The sequence below is a fragment of the Lytechinus variegatus genome, chromosome 2 (assembly GCF_018143015.1).
Source record: "Lytechinus variegatus isolate NC3 chromosome 2, Lvar_3.0, whole genome shotgun sequence".
Lineage (NCBI taxonomy): Eukaryota > Metazoa > Echinodermata > Echinoidea > Temnopleuroida > Toxopneustidae > Lytechinus > Lytechinus variegatus.
The window spans coordinates 12,551,318-12,574,320 of NC_054741.1; the positions used below are offsets into that span (position 1 = coordinate 12,551,318).

A 23,003-nucleotide genomic window follows, 5' to 3' on the forward strand; every position below is an offset into this window, starting at 1 on the left:
GCGCAGGCATGTATCCAGCACATCGAAGACACACACCGGATGTATCGTCACGCGGCGGCCAGGCTTGACCCTCGGCCTCGATCGGATCTGTCATCCTCATCTTACTGTTTAGCTTTGACTTTTTCTTCTTTCTGTCACGCCCATTCAGTTCCAAAATGGAGTCCCGTACACGAATCATGAGGTCATCTCAACTTGGATTGCCACCTCGGTCCTCCATGACTGTGACATTTTCCCGTGACACCTTGGAACGAAAGGTGGAAGCCAATAAACCCCAACAACTTCCACGGAATCCTGATCAGAAGCTTGAAAATATTAGAAAAATAAGTGGGAAAGATGCGGACCCAGTCCTCACGAGCTTGGTGAACTACCACAGCAAACTGCTTGGGGCTTCGGGGAGGTAAGGTGCTACTGCTAACCTAAGTCCTAACTCCTTGTCCTACACTTTTCTGTTTCAGAAAAGTGTAGGACAAGGAGTTTTGCCTGAAGATTGGAAGAGTGCTAATGAGTAATGTGACCCCTGTATTCAAAAAGGGTAGCAAATCAGAAGGTAGGAACTGTACAGGCCTGTAAGTCTGACATGTGTTATTTGTAAGCATAGGCGGATCCAGGGGGGGGGCCCCCCTATTGGCGGAGCAAAAAAAGAAAAAAAGGGGAAAAGGAAGGAAAAAAGGGAAAAGAGAGGAGAAAAGAAGGAAGGCAAGCATAAGAGGAGGAAGATGAGTGAATAAAATAAGACAAGGGGAAGACTTGGAAATTGTTTTTTTTTTATCTTTCATGTCGGGATATAAAATTTTGCTCGCGCTTTGCGCTCGCATTGCCTTTTAGGTGATATCTTGCTCAATATGGATCTTAAAATATCAAATTCTGAAGTCAATATACAAAACATATTTCAGCTTGGAAATTGAACGTTCATTATTTTGTTTTATTTACAAATTGATTTTTTAAAAGTGTAAAAATTTCTGTTTTATGGTCTGAATATTAACAATTTCTGCTTGCGCTGCGCGCTCGCAAAATTTGATTTGTCAGGTACCTATTATTTTCCTGTATTCCATGAAGTTCTCAAAATATCCCTATTTAGGTCAGATTGTCAAAACGTATCAGCTAGCGCTGCACGCTTGCATTTTGATTAGTGAGTTATGTATATCTCAATATTAATTCTAAAACAAACTACTTAAAATCACCATTTGATGACAATTAATCATAAATTTCTGCTTGTGATTTGCGCTCACATTGATAGATTTTAAACTCATGCATCTTAGGCATAATTACAAAAGTGCTTTAAATGTCAAATTTTCAGGCCATAATATTAATAGATTTTGCGCTCTCATGCTTAGGAAGAGAAATAGGAAGATAGTCATCATTTTCTTATGATGACATAATGTCCTTATAGAATATCCCGGTCCTATGTCAAAACTCAAAGTAACAATAATTGAAAATATCAGCTCTGTTTTAACTGTGATCCTTCTTCACCTCACAATTTTTCCACAAACTGCTTGCAATACAGAGCTTAAAGTGACCCCTTTTCAGATGTGAATATCATATATTTTTAGCTCGCGCTCCGTGCTCGCTTTATTGATTTTCATGGTAAAAAAAAAATTAGAATACCCAAATTCTAGGTCGATATCTCAAACACACGTTTATTCAGATACGCAGCTTGTTCTCCATTTAAATAATTATCCAGTTTCAGATAGCAATATAAAAAATTGTCTTCTCGCGCTTTGTGCTCGCATTATTAATGTATGAAAATTTCCAATAGCTTAACCTTTTCATGATTTACAAAACATGAATAGAGTGTCAAGAATTTTTCAGCTCGCGCTTTGCGCTCGCATCAATAATGTTCAGTTTTTGTCTTATATATCCTTTCCACGATTACAAAAAGTGCTTAAAATTTCCATTATTCAGGTAGAAATGTCAAAAATTTTCAGCTCGCGCTCGCAATATTTGAATGTTGAAATAATATGTAACGTCTTAATGGCTAAGTTCAAGCAGTCCATAACAAATACGTTTTCGATCAGCTCAAAACGGCGGCGTCAACATCAAATCTTAACCTGAGGTTAAGTTTTTGAAATGACATCATAACTTAGAAAGTATATGGACCTAGTTAATAAAACTTGGCCATAAGGTTAATCAAGTATTACTGAACATCCTAGTAGAGTTTCATGTCACATGACCAAGGTCAAAGGTCATTTAGGGTCAATGAACTTAGACCATGTTGGAGGATTCAACATCGAAATCTTAACCTGAGGTTAAGTTTTTGAAATGTCATCATAACTTAGAAAATATATGGACCTAGATCATGAAACTTGGACATAAGGTTAATCAAGTATCACTGAACATCCTGCATGAGTTTCACATCACATGACCAAGGTCAAAGGTCATTTAGGGTCAATGAACTTTGGCCGAATTGGGGATATCTGTTGAATTCCCATCATAACTTTGAAAGTTTATGGATCTGATTCATGAAACTTGGACATAATAGTAATCAAGCATCACTGAAAATTTTGTGCACGTTTCAGGTCTCATGATTAAGGTCAAAGGTCAATTAGGGTCAATGAACTTTGGCCGAATCGGGGGTATCTGTTGAATTACCATCATAACTTTGAAAGTTTATTGGTCTAGTTCATTAAACTTGGACATTAGAGTAATCAAGTATCACTGAACATCCTGTTTGAGTTTCAGGTCACATGACCAAGGTCAAAGGTCAATGAACTTTGGCCGAATTGGGTGTATCTGTTGAATTACCATCATAACTTTGAAAGTTTATGGATCTGATTCATGAAACTTGTACATAAGAGTAATCAAGTATCACTGAACATCCTGTTCGAGTTTCAGGTCACATGATCAAGGTCAAAGGTCATGTAAGGTCAATGAACTTTGGCCATGTTGGGTTATTTTGTTGAATAACCATCATATCTCTGTAAGTTTATTGGTCTAGTTCATAAAAAGTGGACATAAGAGTAACCATGTATCACTGAACATCTTGTGCGAGTTAGAGTAGTATTCAAAGTCAACACTGCTGCTATATTGAACCGCGTGATGCAGGTGAGACGGCCAGAGGCATTCCACTTGTTAAAAATATGTAACGTCTTCATGGCTAACTGCAAGCAAGTCCTTAACAGTACCTTTTCCATCAGTTCATTTCTGCTCGCGCTTCACGTTCATAATAATTATTCACTTGCATACACATCTTTTTTCAGGATAGCCCAGAATGTTCAAAACTTTTAGAAAAAAGTACATAAGATTCCCCCCCAAAATAACTTGCGACTTCTTAGTAAACTACAAGCTCTTGGAGTCAAAGGGAAAATGCATGCATGGATTAGTGACTTCCTGCTTGGTAGACGTCAAAGGGTCGTTGTCAGTTGTCAACATTCCCACTGGTCAGAAGTTTGCAGTGGAGTACCCCGGCCAGGGCAGTGTTCTCGGCCCCATTTTGTTTTTAATGTATGTTATGATCACCCAGATTCAGTGCAGACTTCAGCCAAACTGTTTGCTGACGATACTAAGTTGTATGTTCGTTCTGATGTTCCAGGGGCCACCGGTAAATTGCAGGATGATTTGACTGAGCTTGAGGCCTGGGCTGAGAAGTGGCAACTACGTTTTCACCCAGATAAATGTACTGTGTTGAAGATTGGAAGAAGTATTTCTGACTCTGAGTATCATATGACCAAAGGTTCACAATCGGTTGTTCTACGTGAATGTGAGAGTGAGAGAGATTTAGGAGTTCAGGTAGACTCACGTCTTTCTTTCAAGGAGCACATTTCTAAAGTGGTGTCAAAGTCTAATAGACTGCTTGGTATTATTAGAAGAACTTTTGTACATTTGGATAAGACCTCTATTAAGCTTTTGTTTAAGGGTATTATTCGCCCTATCTTAGAGTATGGCCAGGCTGCGTGGTCACCGTATAAGCTGGGTGAGCAGAGGCGGTTAGAAAGTGTCCAACGTAGAGCTACTAAATTGATCCCAGGTATTAAGCACCTACATGTATCATACTCTGAACGTCTTCGCCTCCTGAAATTGCCATCACTCAGTCACCGACGTAAAAGAGGTGACATGATTGATGTGTACAAATATCTGCATGGTTACTATGATTCAAGTTCTGAACTTTTCTATCTGAGACATGGTGGTAAAACACGTGGTCATTCCTTAAAGCTAGAGAAAAGATATTCGCGTCTTGATGTGCGTAACTTTTTCTTTGCTAACCGAGTGATAGATGTGTGGAATAGTCTCCCAGAAGATGTAGTTACTGCTTGTTCAGTGATTGCTTTTAAGAATAGACTGGATAAGCATTGGGAGAAGATTGCCTATGACTTTGAGTAATTTTTGTTTCTTGTGTGTTTCCATGGAATTTTTCACTGTCTACGATACCTCTGCCACCCCTCCATGCCAACATAAGTAGCGCATCTAATTTTGTCTGAAGGAGAGCAGCAATAGACATTTCTACTTTGATCGATGAACAGGCTTCGTCCTACAACATCGTTGGAGTAAACTAAACTAAACTAACCTGATTTGTGGTAATGGTGGTGTTGATGAAATCCGATGTTACGTGGCCATGCATGATCAGGCCTAGTGAGTGTGGCTGAATTTGTACCGGTATGTAGGCCTATGTTTTTTTTTTTAAGTTTTAGGTACCGGTAGGCCTACCATGCTTTTACAAATATATACCACTTTAGTACCACTCAGTAAGGTGGGCCTCACTCATCCTGCATTAACCCAAGGAACTCCCGCCCGCGTAGCGGGCAGGAGCCCAGGATCTTACGTGCAATTATGCATACTCTCCTGACAAGCGTGAAGTATGGTCAAAATAATTCACCGAATAAATAGTTAAAACAGAAATCAAGCACTTACCACGATTATATGGATGATGGTCTAACGAGTGGCAGTTTTTCTGACATCTGGGCACAGACTGGAACCTCGATCGGCCATTTTGTTACAAATCATAACAAAAATGGCCGATCGAGACGGGGGTAGAAGGAGAGAACTCCCTGGGTTAACCCTGCATCAGTCCAAACCATTTGCACAATTGTACACTTATAGTACTTGTACTGTAGAAACTAGTATGACTACATGTATGTCCAGACTCAACTCCAGACAAGAAAACAATTTCTGGGACTGTCTTGAGTCCTGAGAACCAGGAACATTTCATGAATTGTTTGAAAGTAGACCTGAAATGTTTAGGATGCATTTCAGTTGTTGAGAAGATTCAAATATGAAAATGATGATTTTATCTTGATCTCAATTGTCAGCGTTTGGACATTTAACCTTGCATCGACCCCATCTTACATTTACAACTCACTGAGTAGTGTAATATAGTGATACTAGATCTACTACCAACTACCAAATCTGTAGGCCTAATTCTTATTTTTGTAATTATTGATTTTTGTTTTCAAAATTTTAGTTTATTGTCACTTTTTAAATTTAGACATGGAGAGTCAAGAGACCATAGTCTTTTGATGGTGCTGGCCAATGCACTATGATCATACTAACTTTCAAAATATTGAAGCCAAGGGGCAAACAATTGCTATGACAGTCATTAGGCCTACATCAGAAACATTCTGGTTCTAATGGAGTTTGATCTTCATTTGATTTTTAAGCCTATTGTTGCAAATCATATCTGGGAAGTAGGCTTATATATAGTTGATGAAAACGTAATTGCCCTGGTGTTTTTTTTTTATAAATTCTTAATAGTGTGAGCCCTTGTGTAAAGTTGTATTTGACTTTTCACTGATTCTAATTTTTTGTTTTTCTGGTTTTAGAATATTTTGCTCCTCAGATATGCTTGCCAGTAGGATTTGGAATCAAATTGAGTTTAATTAGCTTAGACAGTGGGCCACTGATGTATTTATGGGACAATTGGTTGCATAAAAGATAAAAGTAAAAACAGGGGGGGGGGGCAAACATAAAGATGATTATCCCCTTCAATCCATAAAGCAAAGACCAGGGTCAAAATTATGGTAGGGTGCTTTTTAGCACTAACGGTAAGGCTTATATGTTGCAAAAATTGACCCAATGCCAACACTTGCTCAGGGTGCTTTTCCTAGATACTCCATCACTAACTCCCTAAATCATGTTTCCCACTTTTACAGCTCTTTAGTTTTTGTCTGCGAAGTATCTGGGGGTAATTAAAAGAAACTACAATTTTTTATAAAGACCCTTATTAGGTTTATAATTTGTATTTGTTTTGAAAAAAAAGTTGACAAATCCCAATCAATTATTGGGGTGGTAATTTATTGATTGAAGACAGATTGAGGCTGGTAATTGTTGAACAAATTTTCAACTCATATCAATCACATCAGTTGTTAGTTTTGATTACTACTAGGGAAGAAAAAAATACAAATGTCTCTGGGCAATTCGCCCCCTAAATACCCTCAAGAGCCCTAGAAAAAACTGATATAAAATGTAGCAAATATTGGCTTATGAGCTCACAAAGTATCCACAGAAGGTGTTCTGTTGATTTTTTTTTCTTTTGCCTGCTTCTATATAAATGATTCCTTTTATAACAAGCCACAATAGACCGAGTTAAGTTCTATCAACTCCTGTACATTCAGTATTCATTTCAGTCATATCCAAATTATTCTAGCTTGACATTTGCATCTAAGATTTCTCAAAGGTGGACTGACAGTAACATTTTGAATGAAATTTAGCCCTTGAAATGGCTATTTCAGTAGAGTGTACGTGTAGCACTTGGAAGAAGAAATTACACTGTATTTTGTCATTGCCCCCATTTTACCCTGAATAACATTTCTTTCAGATTTCAGGGTCATCTCAGCTCAAAATGTGGTCTGCTGTGTAGAGACTAGTTTGAACACATGTTTTTATAGTGTATAGCATCTTACTTTTCCTCTGATTTTACCACTTCTACTATATAATGTCACATGTAGTCCCAGGCCACCCTCCTTAACTGTTATTAGCAAGAATCTGTAATAATTTTAAATTGTCCTTGGGCCAGTTGCAGAATGATTTGCACTTAATGTGAAGTAAAAAAATCAAGTGCAAACTTACCTTTTATGCATCGTACATTGGTTTGAAAATCAAGTTGCATTTACGTTTTTTTTTGTTGCATTTCATTTGTCAAATTTGTGTTTGATCCATTTGATCGCATCTCTTTAATATTGCAACAAGGCCCCTGGAAATGAAACCTCTCAAAATGTGCAGACTATTTTTTTTTCTAAGATGGTATAAAAACAAAAGCAGGTATCAACTCATCAGAAACATTTAAAAATGCCAAATTATTTTCCATACCAGAAATCATCCATGTAAGCTACCCCTTTCCCAATTTGCATGGAGGACTATTTTCTGTGTGGTGAAAATTGCCCAGTAGTTTTTGTTACAGATCATGCAGGATTTTGCAGATGTAGCTGCTTCAGCAGTTTGTTATCTCTTTGGGCAATCTGAGGTACTTAGTATCTGAGAGTAATTGATCTACAATCTTTATTCACCGACAGGTGTTTGACATATTTTGTAAACTGGAGAATTTTCAGTTTACAATAGCATGGACATTCCATGGAGTAGGTCCATGGTCATTCTAAGGGCAATTCCACTTGGATCCAAGTTAATTTTATTAAAAGAATGAAATACACTTTAAGAATAAAATCGAAAATTTCATGCAGTCCAGATATTAAAGTCATGTTCATTCATCTAGCTGGTATTTATGAAACATTGATACTGGTTTGATTCAAAAGAATGAAATTCACAAACATAACAGGCTGGATTCATACAGTGAAGATAATTGACTTAGCAAGGCTTGTATCATGAAATATTTTTATATGCCAAAATATATCCACATATATATATATATATATATATATATACTTGAACTGTGATCAAGGACCTTTTTTGAGCATGGGGGGTGGCAAAATCTCCCCTGACCCCCTGTTTAATTTTTTTTTCTATGCTGTGATATGTAACAGGACCAGCTATTTTCATTTAACTAAGACTTCATCTTTGTGTGTGTGGTGATGTAGGGTTTTGTTTCACTACCTAGTCATGGAAAATATTACCTGATAATTCTCCCAGGATCATAAAAAGAAAGGAAACTATAGATTTTAATCTCAAACAGTGTATTGAGAGTGTTGCTTTACCTGAATCTTTGAGCAAAGGAGAAAATGACCAGTAGTTTATTTGATCTATTCCCAGTAACAATGCCCACTATGAGTTAATCCTAGGTGTGAATGGCCCTTCAATTACCTTAATTATCCCATTACAACTCCCATTGTGTTGACACTGCCATGCTAAGCTGGTCATTTACACTAGCTAACAATAGAACACATAACCAGAAGAGGCTTACAGGTAGCCTTTTCATTGTGATTATTGAGCTTAATACAAGCCTGTAGGTTGAGATGATTTTGAGTTTTGCCAGGGTTTGTTTGTGCATGTACTTACACATGTTTCTTGATTAGACCAGGCTTTTTTTTATTCAGATTAACTTAATTATGGTTTTAAGTTTCATTCTATGACCACTGACCCCCTCTCCAAAAAAAATAAACAAGGGTTTACAAGAACAAACAAGAGATGAGTGTGCAAAATGATCTTTAACTTGAAAGTAGTTTTTTTATTAAGGCAGAAAAATAAGTTTGGTAACAAATCTGTCACAGAATCCAAATAATGTTTTTCAAATGTTTAATTTTGTGTCTGTGATGTAAAAAACATGCAAGTAGCCACCAAGTGTGTCAAGTGATATATTTATATATGTATAGTTCCATCAAGTTTTAATCTTATATTTTCAAAAAGATTTTTTATTTCGAAAACAATATATTCAGTCATCATGGCTTTTTGGATTTTTTTTACATGAAATGTTGGGGGCAGTCATTCAGCTGTTTGTATGTGAGATTACAAAATCAAACTTTGAAAATTCTGTTTTCTGTTATTTGAGTCCTTGATATCTCATCAACTCTTAGACAAATGAGAGGAACATCAAGGCCAATCAAAGGGGCATCCACGGCCATGGCTTTCAATGGCCCTAGAATCTCTTAGAATCTGATGAAAAATGATGAAAAAAATCAAGGACTGAAATGAAAGAAATTATTAACGAGTTGTCCTTTTTCCTTTCAATTCTTACTAGGCACAAAAATGATTTTGCCAAATGCAAATTTTGAATAACTTGCCAAGACTGTGTTATTTAATCCATTTAGTTTTCTTTGGATTTTTTATATGTTCATTATTTCTACACAATTGACTTGTATATATGTGAATGGAATAAAATCAAATCCTTTTTTTTCTTGTTTATTTGCTGTAGGTCATTTGACTTAATTGTTGGTAAGCTGAGTCATCTCTTAAAAACCAATGGATACTACCTGGATTCCAAGTATAAAGGTAATATTATGTAATCACAAAATTAATTGAAAAAGTGATTCAAATATATCTTGTATACTTTATAATTTTTCTTGTCTGTATTTACATTTGTGATTATTATTGCAAAGTTCTGTTGTTACCTTGAGTTTTCTTTGTAAATATTGTTATTAAGTATGTTTGATTACACTCATGATTTGAAATAAGAAATCCATGATAAACTTGATCATTTCCCTTTTCTGACATTGGCATGTTATGATACTCGGGTATGTGTACATTATTGACCCATTACAAAAAGTTTTGGACTGACTTTAAAAAAAATCATGTAAATAAAAAAAATGTCATCCAATTTTTGCTGAAACAGGCAGTGTTTTGCCAGTTTAATTAATGATTATACAGTATTTATTTAAATCACTTTACACTGAGCCTGCAAACTCCCTTTATTTGAACAGATTATAGAGTAAACATCTGACAAGAAAAACAATGAAAAATTCATCTAATGTGACAAAGAATTACTAAGGTTGTCATTATTTTTAATTTCTGTGAATGTCCTCATTAATATTCGATGAGTGAGCTAGCGATATCATCTCATTTATTTTTTTCCTGGAGAGGGGTTATTTTTATGAAGAAATTGTGTTAATATTGCCCCCCTTGAAAAATCGGAGAGACTTCTGATATATCATGAAAGATAATTGCTGAATTTTTTGTTGCAAAAGAGGCATGCTATTGAGTCTATTGACACACAAGTATGAAAATATGAAATATTTATGATTTCACTCAAAGTTAGAAAAGGCACAGTGGGGAGATTCCATTATCAGCCCACCTTTTTCATATTTATGATGAAATGTATAGGCCTACATATAAATGTTTTCACAAAATATTACCAAACTTTGAGATTCAATAACTTTATTATCTTTTAATCATGTGTAATAAAAACTTGTTTTGCTCACTGAATTCTGCTCTATTTGTTAAGATATTGTGTTCAGTCCCGAGTCCCCCTTTAAGAAACAAACTGATTTATTGCCTTTCATGGCCTGATTATGGCTATTCTTAAGAATAAGTTGGTCTCATAGGAGATGGACAAAGAACCTGTTGATTTCCCCCATTCCAAAGAGCCCATTAAAATGTGACAGTGAGAGTTTATCTTTCACCAAGGCCTAAGCTGCATACTATATTCTGTGTGTTACACCTTTATGATATTTAGGCCCTACATGTAGCTGAATCATAGCCTTCCTGTATTTCTTTGAATCTTCCTGTGTAGAGTACTTTTAAGATGAGTATTCCATTTCGAAGGATGCTGAATAGTGTGTTATGATTTTTTTTGTAATAACTTTGTTGATTAGTACATTTCTCAGTGAAAATGAAATGCCAGCTTATGAATAAAAACCTTTCAAGGCTACAGATTTTGACTTGCATTTATGCTATATGATAATATCACAGACTTCTCCTCTGATAATTTTCCATTACAGCTTGAGCTATTGTAAAGTGTGTAGAAACAAGATATATTGCAAACCAACTACAGGTGCTTTGAAGAGGCCGTTCTCATTACGCATTCTAAAACTAGTTTACTGGAAACCGATTCAGGAAACCACTTTGGAAGATCGATTTGCTAGCGTTCCCACTTGATCACACGAAAGTGGTTTTCAAAATCACTTCACGTAAAGCGCTCTTGTTGCTATGGAAACGCTCTCAATGGGGTGACACGTTTCGAGCGAAATTCGAAACCACAGCATAAGCATTCTACACCTGTCGTGTGGAGTAGCGCGCTCAAAATGTGCGAAGATCGCTTCCCGAAGAACGGTTGTGTCCTCACTTACGCTAAAACCAGTTTAACGAGGCAAAGTGATCTTGAAAACTTCATCGCAAGGTGGTTTTCGAAACTGGTTTGAAAGATCGCCTCCAAGACCGCTTTGACCGTTCTCACTACGCGTTAAACTAGTTTCCACTAAACTAGTTTTAGGAATATAGTGAGAACAGCCTTTAGGTTTCATCCCAAATCCTGTACCAAGGTTTGAAGTGATCAGTTGTCTGGTCACTAAAAAGCTCCTTGTGGGTGGTGACCAGTAAGAACCAGTACTACATATGCCTTCAATAGAATGAGCTCAGAATGAATGTGTTTGTTGTTTATCTGTTTCAGCGGGTGCTTTCATAATACCCAGTTAATAAAAATATAAGGAATTAATCATGCCTCAAAATACCTGATTTATTTCTTATATTACCTTTTCACAGTCACACCCATCTGAAGTTTTGAACCAGATTGAGTACCCAAATTTATGACCATGTACATGTATGAGTACCAAATAAACATTCCTAAATAAGAATTACTCGATATGTGCCCCAAATCTTCTTGTAATTTGCTTGAACACAATTTCCTGCAAAAGTTCATGATTAACTAACCTGCTATCATTTTCATTCAGAGATATTTCAAGTTATTTGCCTTAACACTGGCAAAGTGTGATTTTTTTTCTGACCTTTTTCTAATCTTATTAGCATCCCTAATTGAGTGTGTCTGAAAGCCCCCTTTTTAAACGAATTTGAAATCAGCCGTGATTTTAAACATTGAATTGCCATGACACCTATGCCTATTCTTGAAAACCCGTGTTGATTTTTGTCATTCCCTGTACTGTATAGGGCCCATGGACGCCTTGTTCTTTGCTATCAGGAATCTGATTGTAGACACAGAGAAGAGTGAGATCTCTAGGACCAGACTGTTAGAGAACCTGGAACTCAGGGCCAAGACATGGGGTCATGACCCCTTAGAGCTTCCACAACCTCGTGTAAGTGGTCTACCAGCACTCTCAGTCCATCCTGGATTTAAAGGGAACTTTCCTCTGATATTATTTTTTTTTTAAATAAAAACAGAAAGAGCTCATTAAAGAGTGACGGAGTAATGGATCTTTGAAATGTTGATTTGGTGATATCACATGCGAGCAGCACCTACATGTGTGTCATGTGTTTGTAAAATGCCCATTTTCTTGAAAAGCTGATAATTATTTTATGTCCATTCAGTGTATCATGAGACATACGTTTCAAATACAGTTAAATGAGAAAATTATTTCACTCATGAATCATTAAAAAGTTGGAATTGTTCATTGTATATTCATTTTCGTGGTAACTAGAAAGCCTTTTGATGGGTCAAATTGAAACTTGGCATATATGGCAGTGATAATCTAGTGATAATCTGATATGATTTGGGGGGTCATGAAGTTGAAGGTCATGGCCCATTGCCACAGTAATTTATCTATCCAACTGATAAAGTAGCATTGTTCATAGTTCATCAGTGTGTGAATAGATGTATGTGTGTATGAGAATGACTATAAGATTACGAAAGTTTATGAAAATTTGAAAGCATGGTTCATACACTGATAGCTTATTAAGCACATCCAATAACAAATGTTCGTTTTGTCATAGGGTGTTAAATTAAAGCTTGTTTCTGAGATTACAGCATTGATAAGCCCTCTGTTTAAGTGGATCATGGACCTACTAGAAAGTGTGGGCTCATTGATTTAAAATAGTATGCTGTATTTTAAGTAACAAGCATAATTAAGAGGTGCATTAAATCTGCGTAAACCATGGTTTCAGTCCATTTATGAAAGACCACCTTAAAGCCTATATGACAGGTATTCTAAAGTCTGGTTTAACTTCGGCTATGGTCTAACTCTGTGCTAAATTAATGGGAAGCCAAATCAATAATGTCAAAATATTGTTTTTATTCTATGTTTCATATGTTTACTGTGCTATAGTGGTGAAGAAAACTAATTCAGTTATCATTCCCAGATAGTCGTGAATCATCTGAGTAAGAGATGAGCTGACAAATCCAACTTGTACTTTTCAGAGATTTGTGTCACAATTGGCTTTCCATAGTTAACCACAACTTCAGATTAGAGTTTGAATTAAATTTGAGTTCAGAATACAGGCCTATTATATGTGTGTTTGTGTGTGTGTGTGTGTGTATATTCTTATGAATTCAGTATTTTGCTATATATACAGTCATCATTGACTCCAAACCTATCGATGTTATGTCCTTGGTAATGATGTAATAACTCTACCATTGTGATTGTAGTATGTCTGTACCTATTCTGTCTTTACAGGCTCATTTACAAGACTTGCCTTCTCCTACAAAGCCACCTGCAGTCACCCATCCTCAGGATAATGCACCTACTGAATGCCTATCACCACCTTATAATGGTAATATAGTCAAACTAAACTTATGTGCTTAAACCTACAAGGGGAGACATACAAATGTTCTCAACAAGAGTTTCTTGAAACACTTCCCTTTTAATCATCAGTCTCTGGTCCTTGATCATTTGACTCGATCCAGTCACTAGAACGCTTAAAAATGATATTTTGTCTACCCAGAGTTATACCAAGGCTCCACACTAACCTTTTTCTTTGTGGCCCAATCAGTCCATCAAAATAATCAATTCCATATTTTTGGTGGCTCTAAAACAATAAAAAACATGACAATTTATCAAAAGTTTGTTAGCCCAACTGACCACCAAGTGTGAGCATTTCCAGAATTTAGGTGGCCCGACTCTCAAGTTTAAGGTTGCACTGGGCCACTGCTAATGTCAAGCCCTGGTTATACCCATAGTTCTGTAATATAATTTTCTCAAAGTATTAGGTTAATATGTGAATTTGGTAGAAGTCAATTAGAACGAAAATAAAGGAAAGGCTGTTTCATATACATGTAGGTTGAACTGATCTTCAATGAAAGATTGTTAAAAAAACTTTAGCTTCATTTTTGTCTCACCTGCGAAGCAAAGTGAGACTATAGGCGCCGCTTTTCCGACGGCGGCGGCGGCGTCAACATCAAATCTTAACCTGAGGTTAAGTTTTTGAAATGACATCATAACTTAGAAAGTATATGGACCTAGTTAATAAAACTTGGCCATAAGGTTAATCAAGTATTACTGAACATCCTATTAGAGTTTCATGTCACATGACCAAGGTCAAAGGTCATTTAGGGTCAATGAACTTAGACCATGTTGGAGGATTCAACATCGAAATCTTAACCTGAGGTTAAGTTTTTGAAATGTCATCATAACTTAGAAAGTATATGGACCTAGTTAATAAAACTTGGCCATAAGGTTAATCAAGTATTACTGAACATCCTAGTAGAGTTTCATGTCACATGACCAAGGTCAAAGGTCATTTAGGGTCAATGAACTTAGACCATGTTGGAGGATTCAACATCGAAATCTTAACCTGAGGTTAAGTTTTTGAAATGTCATCATAACTTAGAAAATATATGGACCTAGTTCATGAAACTTGGACATAAGGTTAATCAAGTATTACTGAACATCCTATTAGAGTTTCATGTCACATGACCAAGGTCAAAGGTCATTTAGGGTCAATGAACTTAGACCATGTTGGAGGATTCAACATCGAAATCTTAACCTGAGGTTAAGTTTTTGAAATGTCATCATAACTTAGAAAATATATGGACCTAGTTCATGAAACTTGGACATAAGGTTAATCAAGTATCACTGAACATCCTGCCTGAGTTTCACGTCACATGACCAAGGTCTAAGGTCATTTAGGGTCAATGAACTTTGGCCGAATTGGGGATATCTGTTGAAATCCCATCATAACTTTGAAAGTTTATGGATCTGATTCATGAAACTTAGACATAATAGTAATCAAGCAACACTGAAAATTTTGTGCAAGTTTCAGGTCTCATGATTAAGGTCAAAGGTCATTTAGGGTCATGAACTTTGGCCGAATCGGGGGGTTTCTGTTGAATTACCATCATAACTTTGAAAGTTTATTGGTCTAGTTCGTTAAAGCCTGTGTATAGCTTTGGTAAAGGGTCAATAATGTGATTGATAATCGAATATCATCTAATATGACAGTCTTACTGAAGCGTAGAGACCGTTAGATATTTTTCCAACTGCACTTCTCTGAGAAAATTTCAAATATTCAAATCTTGGATATATAGCGCCCTCTCTCGGCGATGCTTGTTTTAAATTAAAAAATGGGCATTCAAGCACTTATCTTATAAATTTAGTGATTAGATATCCAAAAGTTACAGACAAAGAACATATCTTGAAAGTTTCAGCCCATTCCATGATTTGGAATAGGATTTAATTGAAAGACAAAAACACACAGATATTTTAATTTGATCGGGTGACCCGATAAAGTTAAATTTCCATGTAAAATCGCAAAATTTATCATGTAAAACACATTTTCATTTCATATCCTCCACATCATAACTGTTATAGGGCATATCCATTCATATTAGCTAGCAATGAATTGGAATAGTGATAGGTGCATTTTGGTGGATTTACCAAAACTATACACAAGCTTTAAACTTGGATATTAGAGTAATCAAGTATCACTGAACATCCTGTGCGCGTTTCAGGTCACATGACCAAGGTCAAAGGTCAATGAACGTTGGCCGAATTGGGTGTATCTGTTGAATTACCATCATAACTTTGAAAGTTTATGGATCTGATTCATGAAACTTGTACATAAGAGTAATCAAGTATCACTGAACATCCCGTTTGAGTTTCAGGTCACATGATCAAGGTCAAAGGTCATTTAGGGTCAATGAACTTTGGCCAAATCGGGGTATCTGTTGAATTACCATCATAACTTTGAAAGTTTATTGGTCTAGTTCGTTAAACTTGGACATTAGAGTAATCAAGTATCACTGAACATCCTGTGCGCGTTTCAGGTCACATGACCAAGGTCAAAGGTCAATGAACTTTGGCCGAATTGGGTGTATCTGTTGAATAACCATCATATCTCTGTAAGTTTATTGGTCTAGTTCATAAAAAGTGGACATAAGAGTAACCATGTATCACTGAACATCTTGTGCAAGTTAGAGTAGTATTCAAAGTCAGCACTGCTGCTATATTGAACTGCGTGATGCAGGTGAGACGGCCAGAGGCATTCCACTTGTTCAATTATACTCTGTTGGGAAAAGAGAATTCATATATTCATCATTGCTTTTTTTGGAATGATTTCACCACATTATTTATCCAAAATATCAAGTGAGACCTCATTTAAAATCAATATGATGATTAGAATATAACTATTATGTTTATTTCTTACAGCTTCTGGGCGTTACTCCCCTATCCCTCTACCTCCTGTCCAAGTTGCCCCTCCCAGTCCCGACATGGAGGCATTGACCCATGTGGCCAAGGCCACTCCGTTTCCTGATGACACTGATGACGATGAGGAAGACGATGACCAGTGGCTGACGACATCGGACATGACCTACGAGTCTGACAGCTCCGAGGAGTTCATCATGCCAGAGCGTGAGGTAGAGGATCTTATGATGGAATCTACCACAGATCTTGATGATGAGCTTTCCAGGCTGCTGGCAGCAAAGCTCCCTGATAGCTACAAGAGGAGAGGTGAGTTGAAGGCAGAACTGCTGCCAATTTGAAAATTGCAATGTTACCCATAATCTATACCAGCATGCCTAAATAATTTCTCTGGGCAAAGGCCATTCCATCTGTTAGTTAATTCTAACTTGTTGGCTAGACTTCACCATCCCTTTTCAAAAGTCCCGGGCCTCGTCTTACAAAGTTGCATTTGCGTTCATCAATTGTAACTATGGAAAGCCAGCAACGTTAACATAGAAAAGGCATGTTTGTTCAAAATGGTTTCTAGATCTGATAAAGTTTCTTGACCATTCAGTATTTTCCTTTTTGTTTACAAAATGACAAAGTGCAAATTTCCTGATTTCCTGAAGAAAAAAATTGCAATAATGGATTTCCATTTATAGTGGATGATGATCAATTACATATCTTTGTTAGATGGGACCCAGATCAGCCTGAATGTAATCTTTGCCAATAATTCCCACTCTTGAAAAGGTAACGTTACTTCAGCTCAATCTATAAAAAGTTTTAAAGATTAATACATACTTATTCAATTTCATTTGACATCTTGTCCCCAAAAAAGAAAACAAGAGGATATTACAATGATGAAATACATCATTATGCTACTTTCAAGCACTCAGATTCACTCTGTGGAGTGTTTAAGATGCTAATTGCCATTATTTACCTAGGTTTAGCTAAGTTGCCGTACTAGCACCCCAGGGCTTAAATTAATCAAAGTCCATCAATTTTAATCGCTGTGAATTCCTTTTTGATTGGTCTTTTTTACCTTGGAAGTTCATTGTGCCATTTTTTTCACTTGGGCTGGAATATAGAAATGTGCCTTTAAGAAAAATGACATTCCTCTTTAATATGTAGATTTCAGTATGGCCTTTGCCCTCAAAATGAATTTATATCTCTATCATCTTTGCAGTGAATGATGGCAAACCTGTGCGCTACACCAGATCCTTCCTGCTTGACCTGTGGAAATCTCCCTATTCCAAAGAGATGCCGTCAGTCCTGAAGCATACCATCTCCCATAGTGATGTGTCCTTTATCATCCAGGTCAGTCTCGCATATAGTGGATATTGACTTCTATAAATAACTCCTCGATCACACAAAATACAAGCTATTGATTTAGAGAAGAATCAATATATTGATACTTCTGCATTTTGCAAATCTGAAGTGAAGAGTTACATTAGTTTGTTGATATAAAGGAGAGAGGAATGATATAATTTACACGTGCTGTTACTGAAGAAAATGTGACTCATTCCATGAACATTTCAAAGAGAATTTTATAATTGTAATTTGATTATTTTATTGAGTAAACTACTGCTGATGCACATAAATATGTTGCTTTGCCAAATGAGTATCCTTTTGATTTCATATTATTCAGAGGCATGCCTTTTCTGATCCTGGAGTGCTGTTTCAGCAAGGATCAATGGATGATATTTATCTGAGGCCATCTCACCTCAAGGCAGACCCTAACTCAAGAGTTAGATCATCCAGTGGCAGATCTTCCAGTGGCAGAAGTACCCCAGACCCCAAAGCTTCTGATGGAGATGCTACCAGGATGAGGGCCTTGAGCTGGCCCCAGGGAGCGGCAGCAGCAGGGAAACCACAACCAGATGTAGAAGGAGGAGGAGAGAGACTGGTCCAAGGCAGGGAAGGAGCTAGGCAAATCCGAATAGGGGCAAGGATTGACAGTCCAAATCCTGCAACTTGGCAAGGAGCAAGAAGAATCAGTGAAGGTGACGGCCAAGAAGGACGACCAGAAGCATCCTTGAGATCGAATTCACCAGATGATTGGCGCAGGCCTGGATCTACTGCTGGAATTTTGGGAGAGACTGGTACCAGTGCTGCGATATTAGGAGAGAGGCCAAAAAGGAATACAAATAAACAAGAGCCCTTGGCAGCAGCTGCAGAAGGAGAGGAGGTTGTGCTGAGACCACGTTCTCCAAGAGATTGGGTCCAAACTGGCCCTGCATTTGGGACTTTTGGAGATAGGGCTGGTCAAAACATGAGGAGACCGATTACCCCAAGAAAGGAGGAATCTTTACGGCCACGCTCTCCAAGTGATTGGCGCAGACCGGGATCAATTTCAGGATTACTTGGAGATGGGGATGCAAGAGCGGTGAGGCCTAGGCTCTCCAATTCTCCAGGTGTAGCAGGAGATGGGGCTGAAGAAATGTTACAAGAGAGACCAGGATCATCTGGACGACATTCACCAAGTAATTGGGGCTGGCCTGGATCTAGTTCAGGGATACCTGGAGATGAGGGTACAAGAGTTGCTGGACTTGGACTCTCCACCCCCTCTGCAGTTGTAGCAGGAGGTGGAGATCAAGAACGGCCAGGTTCTAGACGACGCTCACCAAGTGCCGGCAGTCAAGAGGTAAATCTTTCCCTGGTAATCTAGTGATGAAATCAAACTGTTGGATCTTGACATTTAAGAGTCAGTCTTCAGCTTGTACGACATCAATGGCTTGGTTTCCAATGTATTCAATATAATATTTCACTAATTCAATGTGTAAATAAATAGATTTGAATGATAATTTGCTGCAACAGTGATTTTATGATACGTGGACTAATCCCTAAAATATTGTGTCTATAAAACTGTCTAATCTGGCTTTATACACCCTTTTTTCCACCCACTTCTTAAGCCCATATGATTGGCAACAATCTTTAATGCGGTATATTATTAAACATCTTTTTACTGCTTCTGTCATTAATTTGAAATGTTTATAAGACAATTTTGCACCAAGATTCTATGTAAAAATATTTGCATCAATTGAATTAAACCTCTCAATCATCACCTTAATATTTCTTCTCATGTTTGTGACATAGGCTGGTGCCATGAAGGTCCGATTTGATCTGCCTGATCAAAGCAGCGAGGATGACATGAAAACTAAAGACTCCCAGAGGAAACAAGCAGCTACGTCAACCCATGTACTCCTTACACCACGTCAGATTCTTGGAGATGGGGTACGTGTGTTTGCTTGTTGGATTAATCCACTTGGGACAATCTGTGCACATTTTGTGATTTGGTCCAAAAAGTTGGTCCATTTCCACTTGGTCTACAAGCAGTTGGTCTTCTCACATATTTTAAAACCACACAGGCTGAACCCATTTGGTCTTTTCTCAATTTGGTCCAATTGGCATGCTGTCATATACACTACTTTTGGTCTAATATTGATACCCACTTCGTGTAGTTGTCATTTAGTCTAATGCTCAGATCGTCTAAATTTCACTTTGTCTAATTATTTTACATTTTGTGAAAATGCGGCTCATTGATGCTTTATTTAATCATATAGACCAAGTGGATATTAAATGAGATGGGTGTAGCCTAACTTGAAATAAGTCAAAATGGTAAATAGGCTAAATAGTCATTAGACTAAATAAATTAGTTGACAAATTGGTTGTGGACTTACTAGGATTAGACCATTTGGGATGAGACCAATTGGAAAGTAGACCTCCCCCCAAAAAAAAAAAATATATATATATATATATTTTATCACCATCTTTAGTTCAATGTAATGAATGTTCAAAGGATAATATTCCCTGCGATTATCGAATTGGCAACTTGGCAAAAAAAAAATGTCAAAACCATCTTTTTAATTTCTATCCAACATTCTTTAATGATATCCATCTATTTCTGGAACATTAACTTTGAAAGCAGAAAATTGGAAATGGGACACCAATATATGAACACAGTCAAGTGGGTTTTTTTTTTAGGATTTCTTTTTTTTTATTGTTTTTTGAATCACCAGAGTCCTGTTTTAGAAACAACTTTTTCTTTTTTTACAAATACACAATGGGTATAAAGTTTTAACTATCTGCCAATCAAATAATTGAATGATTTATATCATTGCAAATTGTTTATAATAACAAGTTTTGAAATGGTGTCCCAGGAATGAAGTTTGTTATTAATGCAAAGATTATATATTTTTCAACAGGCTCAACCAGACGGGGGCACTGACATGTCTCCTTCGACACTGCCGATGGGATTCGCTCCTCAGACCGAGATCCCTACCTTTAGAGAAGTCTTTAGAGAGGTCATTGAGAAAGGGATCACTACCGGGGCACCAGGACCAGCCATGGACATCAGGGCAAAGTCACCTGAAATGTGATCCCCACAACATCGGGATATTCATCTCACCTCATCAGATTTTCATAACTATGACTTGAATTGAATTCACAAGTGTTTAATTAAACCATTGATGAGGATTGCACTCTGCAAGTGTACTAAAATACAAATGATAAATGTACATTGCTAATGAGAATGCTACAAGAGAAAGTGTTGAGATATTGGGCCCTGCGTGAAAAAGAGATACAATTGACATATACTTTTGATCATATCTTTCTGTGCATGGTATCATACATATTAAAAGATTGATTGTAAGGTTGATTGTAACTTTTTGTGTTACAGGGCTCTTATTCTGTACCTATTTTGTTTACAAAAATCCCTGGGCTGGTATTCAATTGCAAGTATTAATTTTTTAATAAAGTAAAATGCGTACACTTGTATTCTAAGTAATTTACTTTATCAAGCCAACTTTAAGCAAAATACTTATACCTTTTTGACGCAATAAAAGTTTGAGCAAACCAATGCGCAATATATAGCGCAATGTTTATGACTGCGTATCACGTTTGTAAATTGCACGCAAGCGAGACTCAAGTCTGGTTGGCAGCTGACTTAGATTTAAGCAAAATACCATACCCAAAATATGCAATTGTCTTGAATACCAAAGATGGTTAAGTATTTCACTTAAGCAAAATACTGAGTGAAATAATTAATATTCTGGCTTAAGTATCAAATTGAATACCTGCCCTGGTGTTTTCAAACTGTGGCTTAACCCAAATAATTTGGGATTGCTATGTGGTAATTAATGTGACAATTAATAGTTATGTTCTATGCATTTTTATAATGGAGTTGAGAATAAAAAAGAACACTTTGCAATAAAAACAACTCTTCTGGACTCACGCTTACAACTCATTGTCGTACCATACAGGCTTGGTTCTCTGTATTGAAGCAGTATTCATTGAATGAAACCTTTTGTGAAGATTTTGTCTTTATTTTTTTTTAGTTATATTTCAAAATTATCTTTCAGTTTGATAAATGATATGTTGATCAAAGTGCCTTAAAATACATTGTGTGTGATCTTGAAGCAGCTTTTTATTCAATTGTTTGGGATGCATAATTGTGTAGTTTTCATTTGGTTTGAAAACGAATCTTTCAGTCTTCAGTTGATTTTTTTAAAGATGTGTGTGAGTTGTGTACCTCATTTTATTACTTGCCATTTTATTTTTTTTGTATTATAATCAAGTTCTGACTCATTTAATAGTTTCTGGCTGATATTGAGAGTACTCATTTTTATTAACCCATTTCTTTTTTTGACTGGGATTATAACTCTGAGAAGCATCTCATTGAAATGTATTCAATATGTGTATGTTTTATTTTTTATCTTGAGTTTTTATTATTTGTGGGGGTAAAAGTGCCTTAAACATTTCCTGAGATATTGGCTGAAAGATAACCCAAAGATGTCTTCCATTAAAACTTGATTTGATGTCAACAGTACTTTGTGATTTACAGTATTCATGTATAAAACAAGACATTTTGGGTGAGAAAATAATTTATTGTAACTTTTGGAATCTTGAATTCATGTTTTTTTTTTGGGGGGGGTAATTATTTGTTTGTAGCAAATAATTACAGGTGCATCTGTCAATTTTGCATTGCATAATCGGGGGTGGTGGGATGGAGAACGGGCATTCGTAAAGATGTATTGTGCCGTGTGGTTTTGATTAGCAGAGAAACACAGGGGTGTGGCTGTTATGGTAACTGCTGGATAGTAACCACTTTTCAGTGTTGCAACTTTCATGAAACCCTCTCCTGGGGCCTGTTGCATAAAATTTATTGTAACTATGCCATACAGTGGTATCTCGAATCCTGGAATCCTTGATTCTGATTGGCTGTTGAGCATTGTTACCATGGTAATTACCATTGGATGGCATAGTTAGCATAATAGTTCAACTTTAATGCAACAGGGCCCTGCTCCAACAATTATTTGACTTAATGCAGTTTCCACTTATGAAAGATTAAGTTAACTCATGCAGACCTAAATATAGTTTGAGAGACATTATTCAATACTTGATTTCAGTTTGTTTTGTAAGTAACCAGTACTGCATATGTTTTGGTGATAAAGGTAAAATTAAATTTGTGTGCTTGCCTTTGCTGCATTAAATAGGATTAGTAGGAGTAGTAGTAGTAGTAGTTGTAGTAGTAGTAGTAGTAGTAGTAGTAGTAGTAGTAGTAGTAGTAGTAGTAGTAGTAGTAGTAGTAGAAGTAGTAGTAGTAGTGGTAGTAGTTGTAGTAGTAGTAGTAGTAGTAGAAGT

The 23,003-nt window shown here is 36.6% G+C and overlaps 1 protein-coding gene across 1 annotated transcript; it reads left to right on the plus strand.

Annotated features, from left to right (window-relative positions):
- On the plus strand, positions 1-22,066 carry LOC121407347. Its single transcript, XM_041598388.1, has 9 exons — positions 1-397; positions 9,233-9,309; positions 11,917-12,062; positions 13,377-13,473; positions 16,347-16,649; positions 17,548-17,678; positions 18,010-19,005; positions 19,458-19,595; positions 20,567-22,066. Exons 1-9 carry the CDS (start codon positions 156-158, stop codon positions 20,738-20,740), a joined length of 2,304 nt encoding a protein of 767 aa, XP_041454322.1. The 5' UTR covers positions 1-155; the 3' UTR covers positions 20,741-22,066.
- The last annotated feature ends 937 nt before the right edge of the window (positions 22,067-23,003 follow it).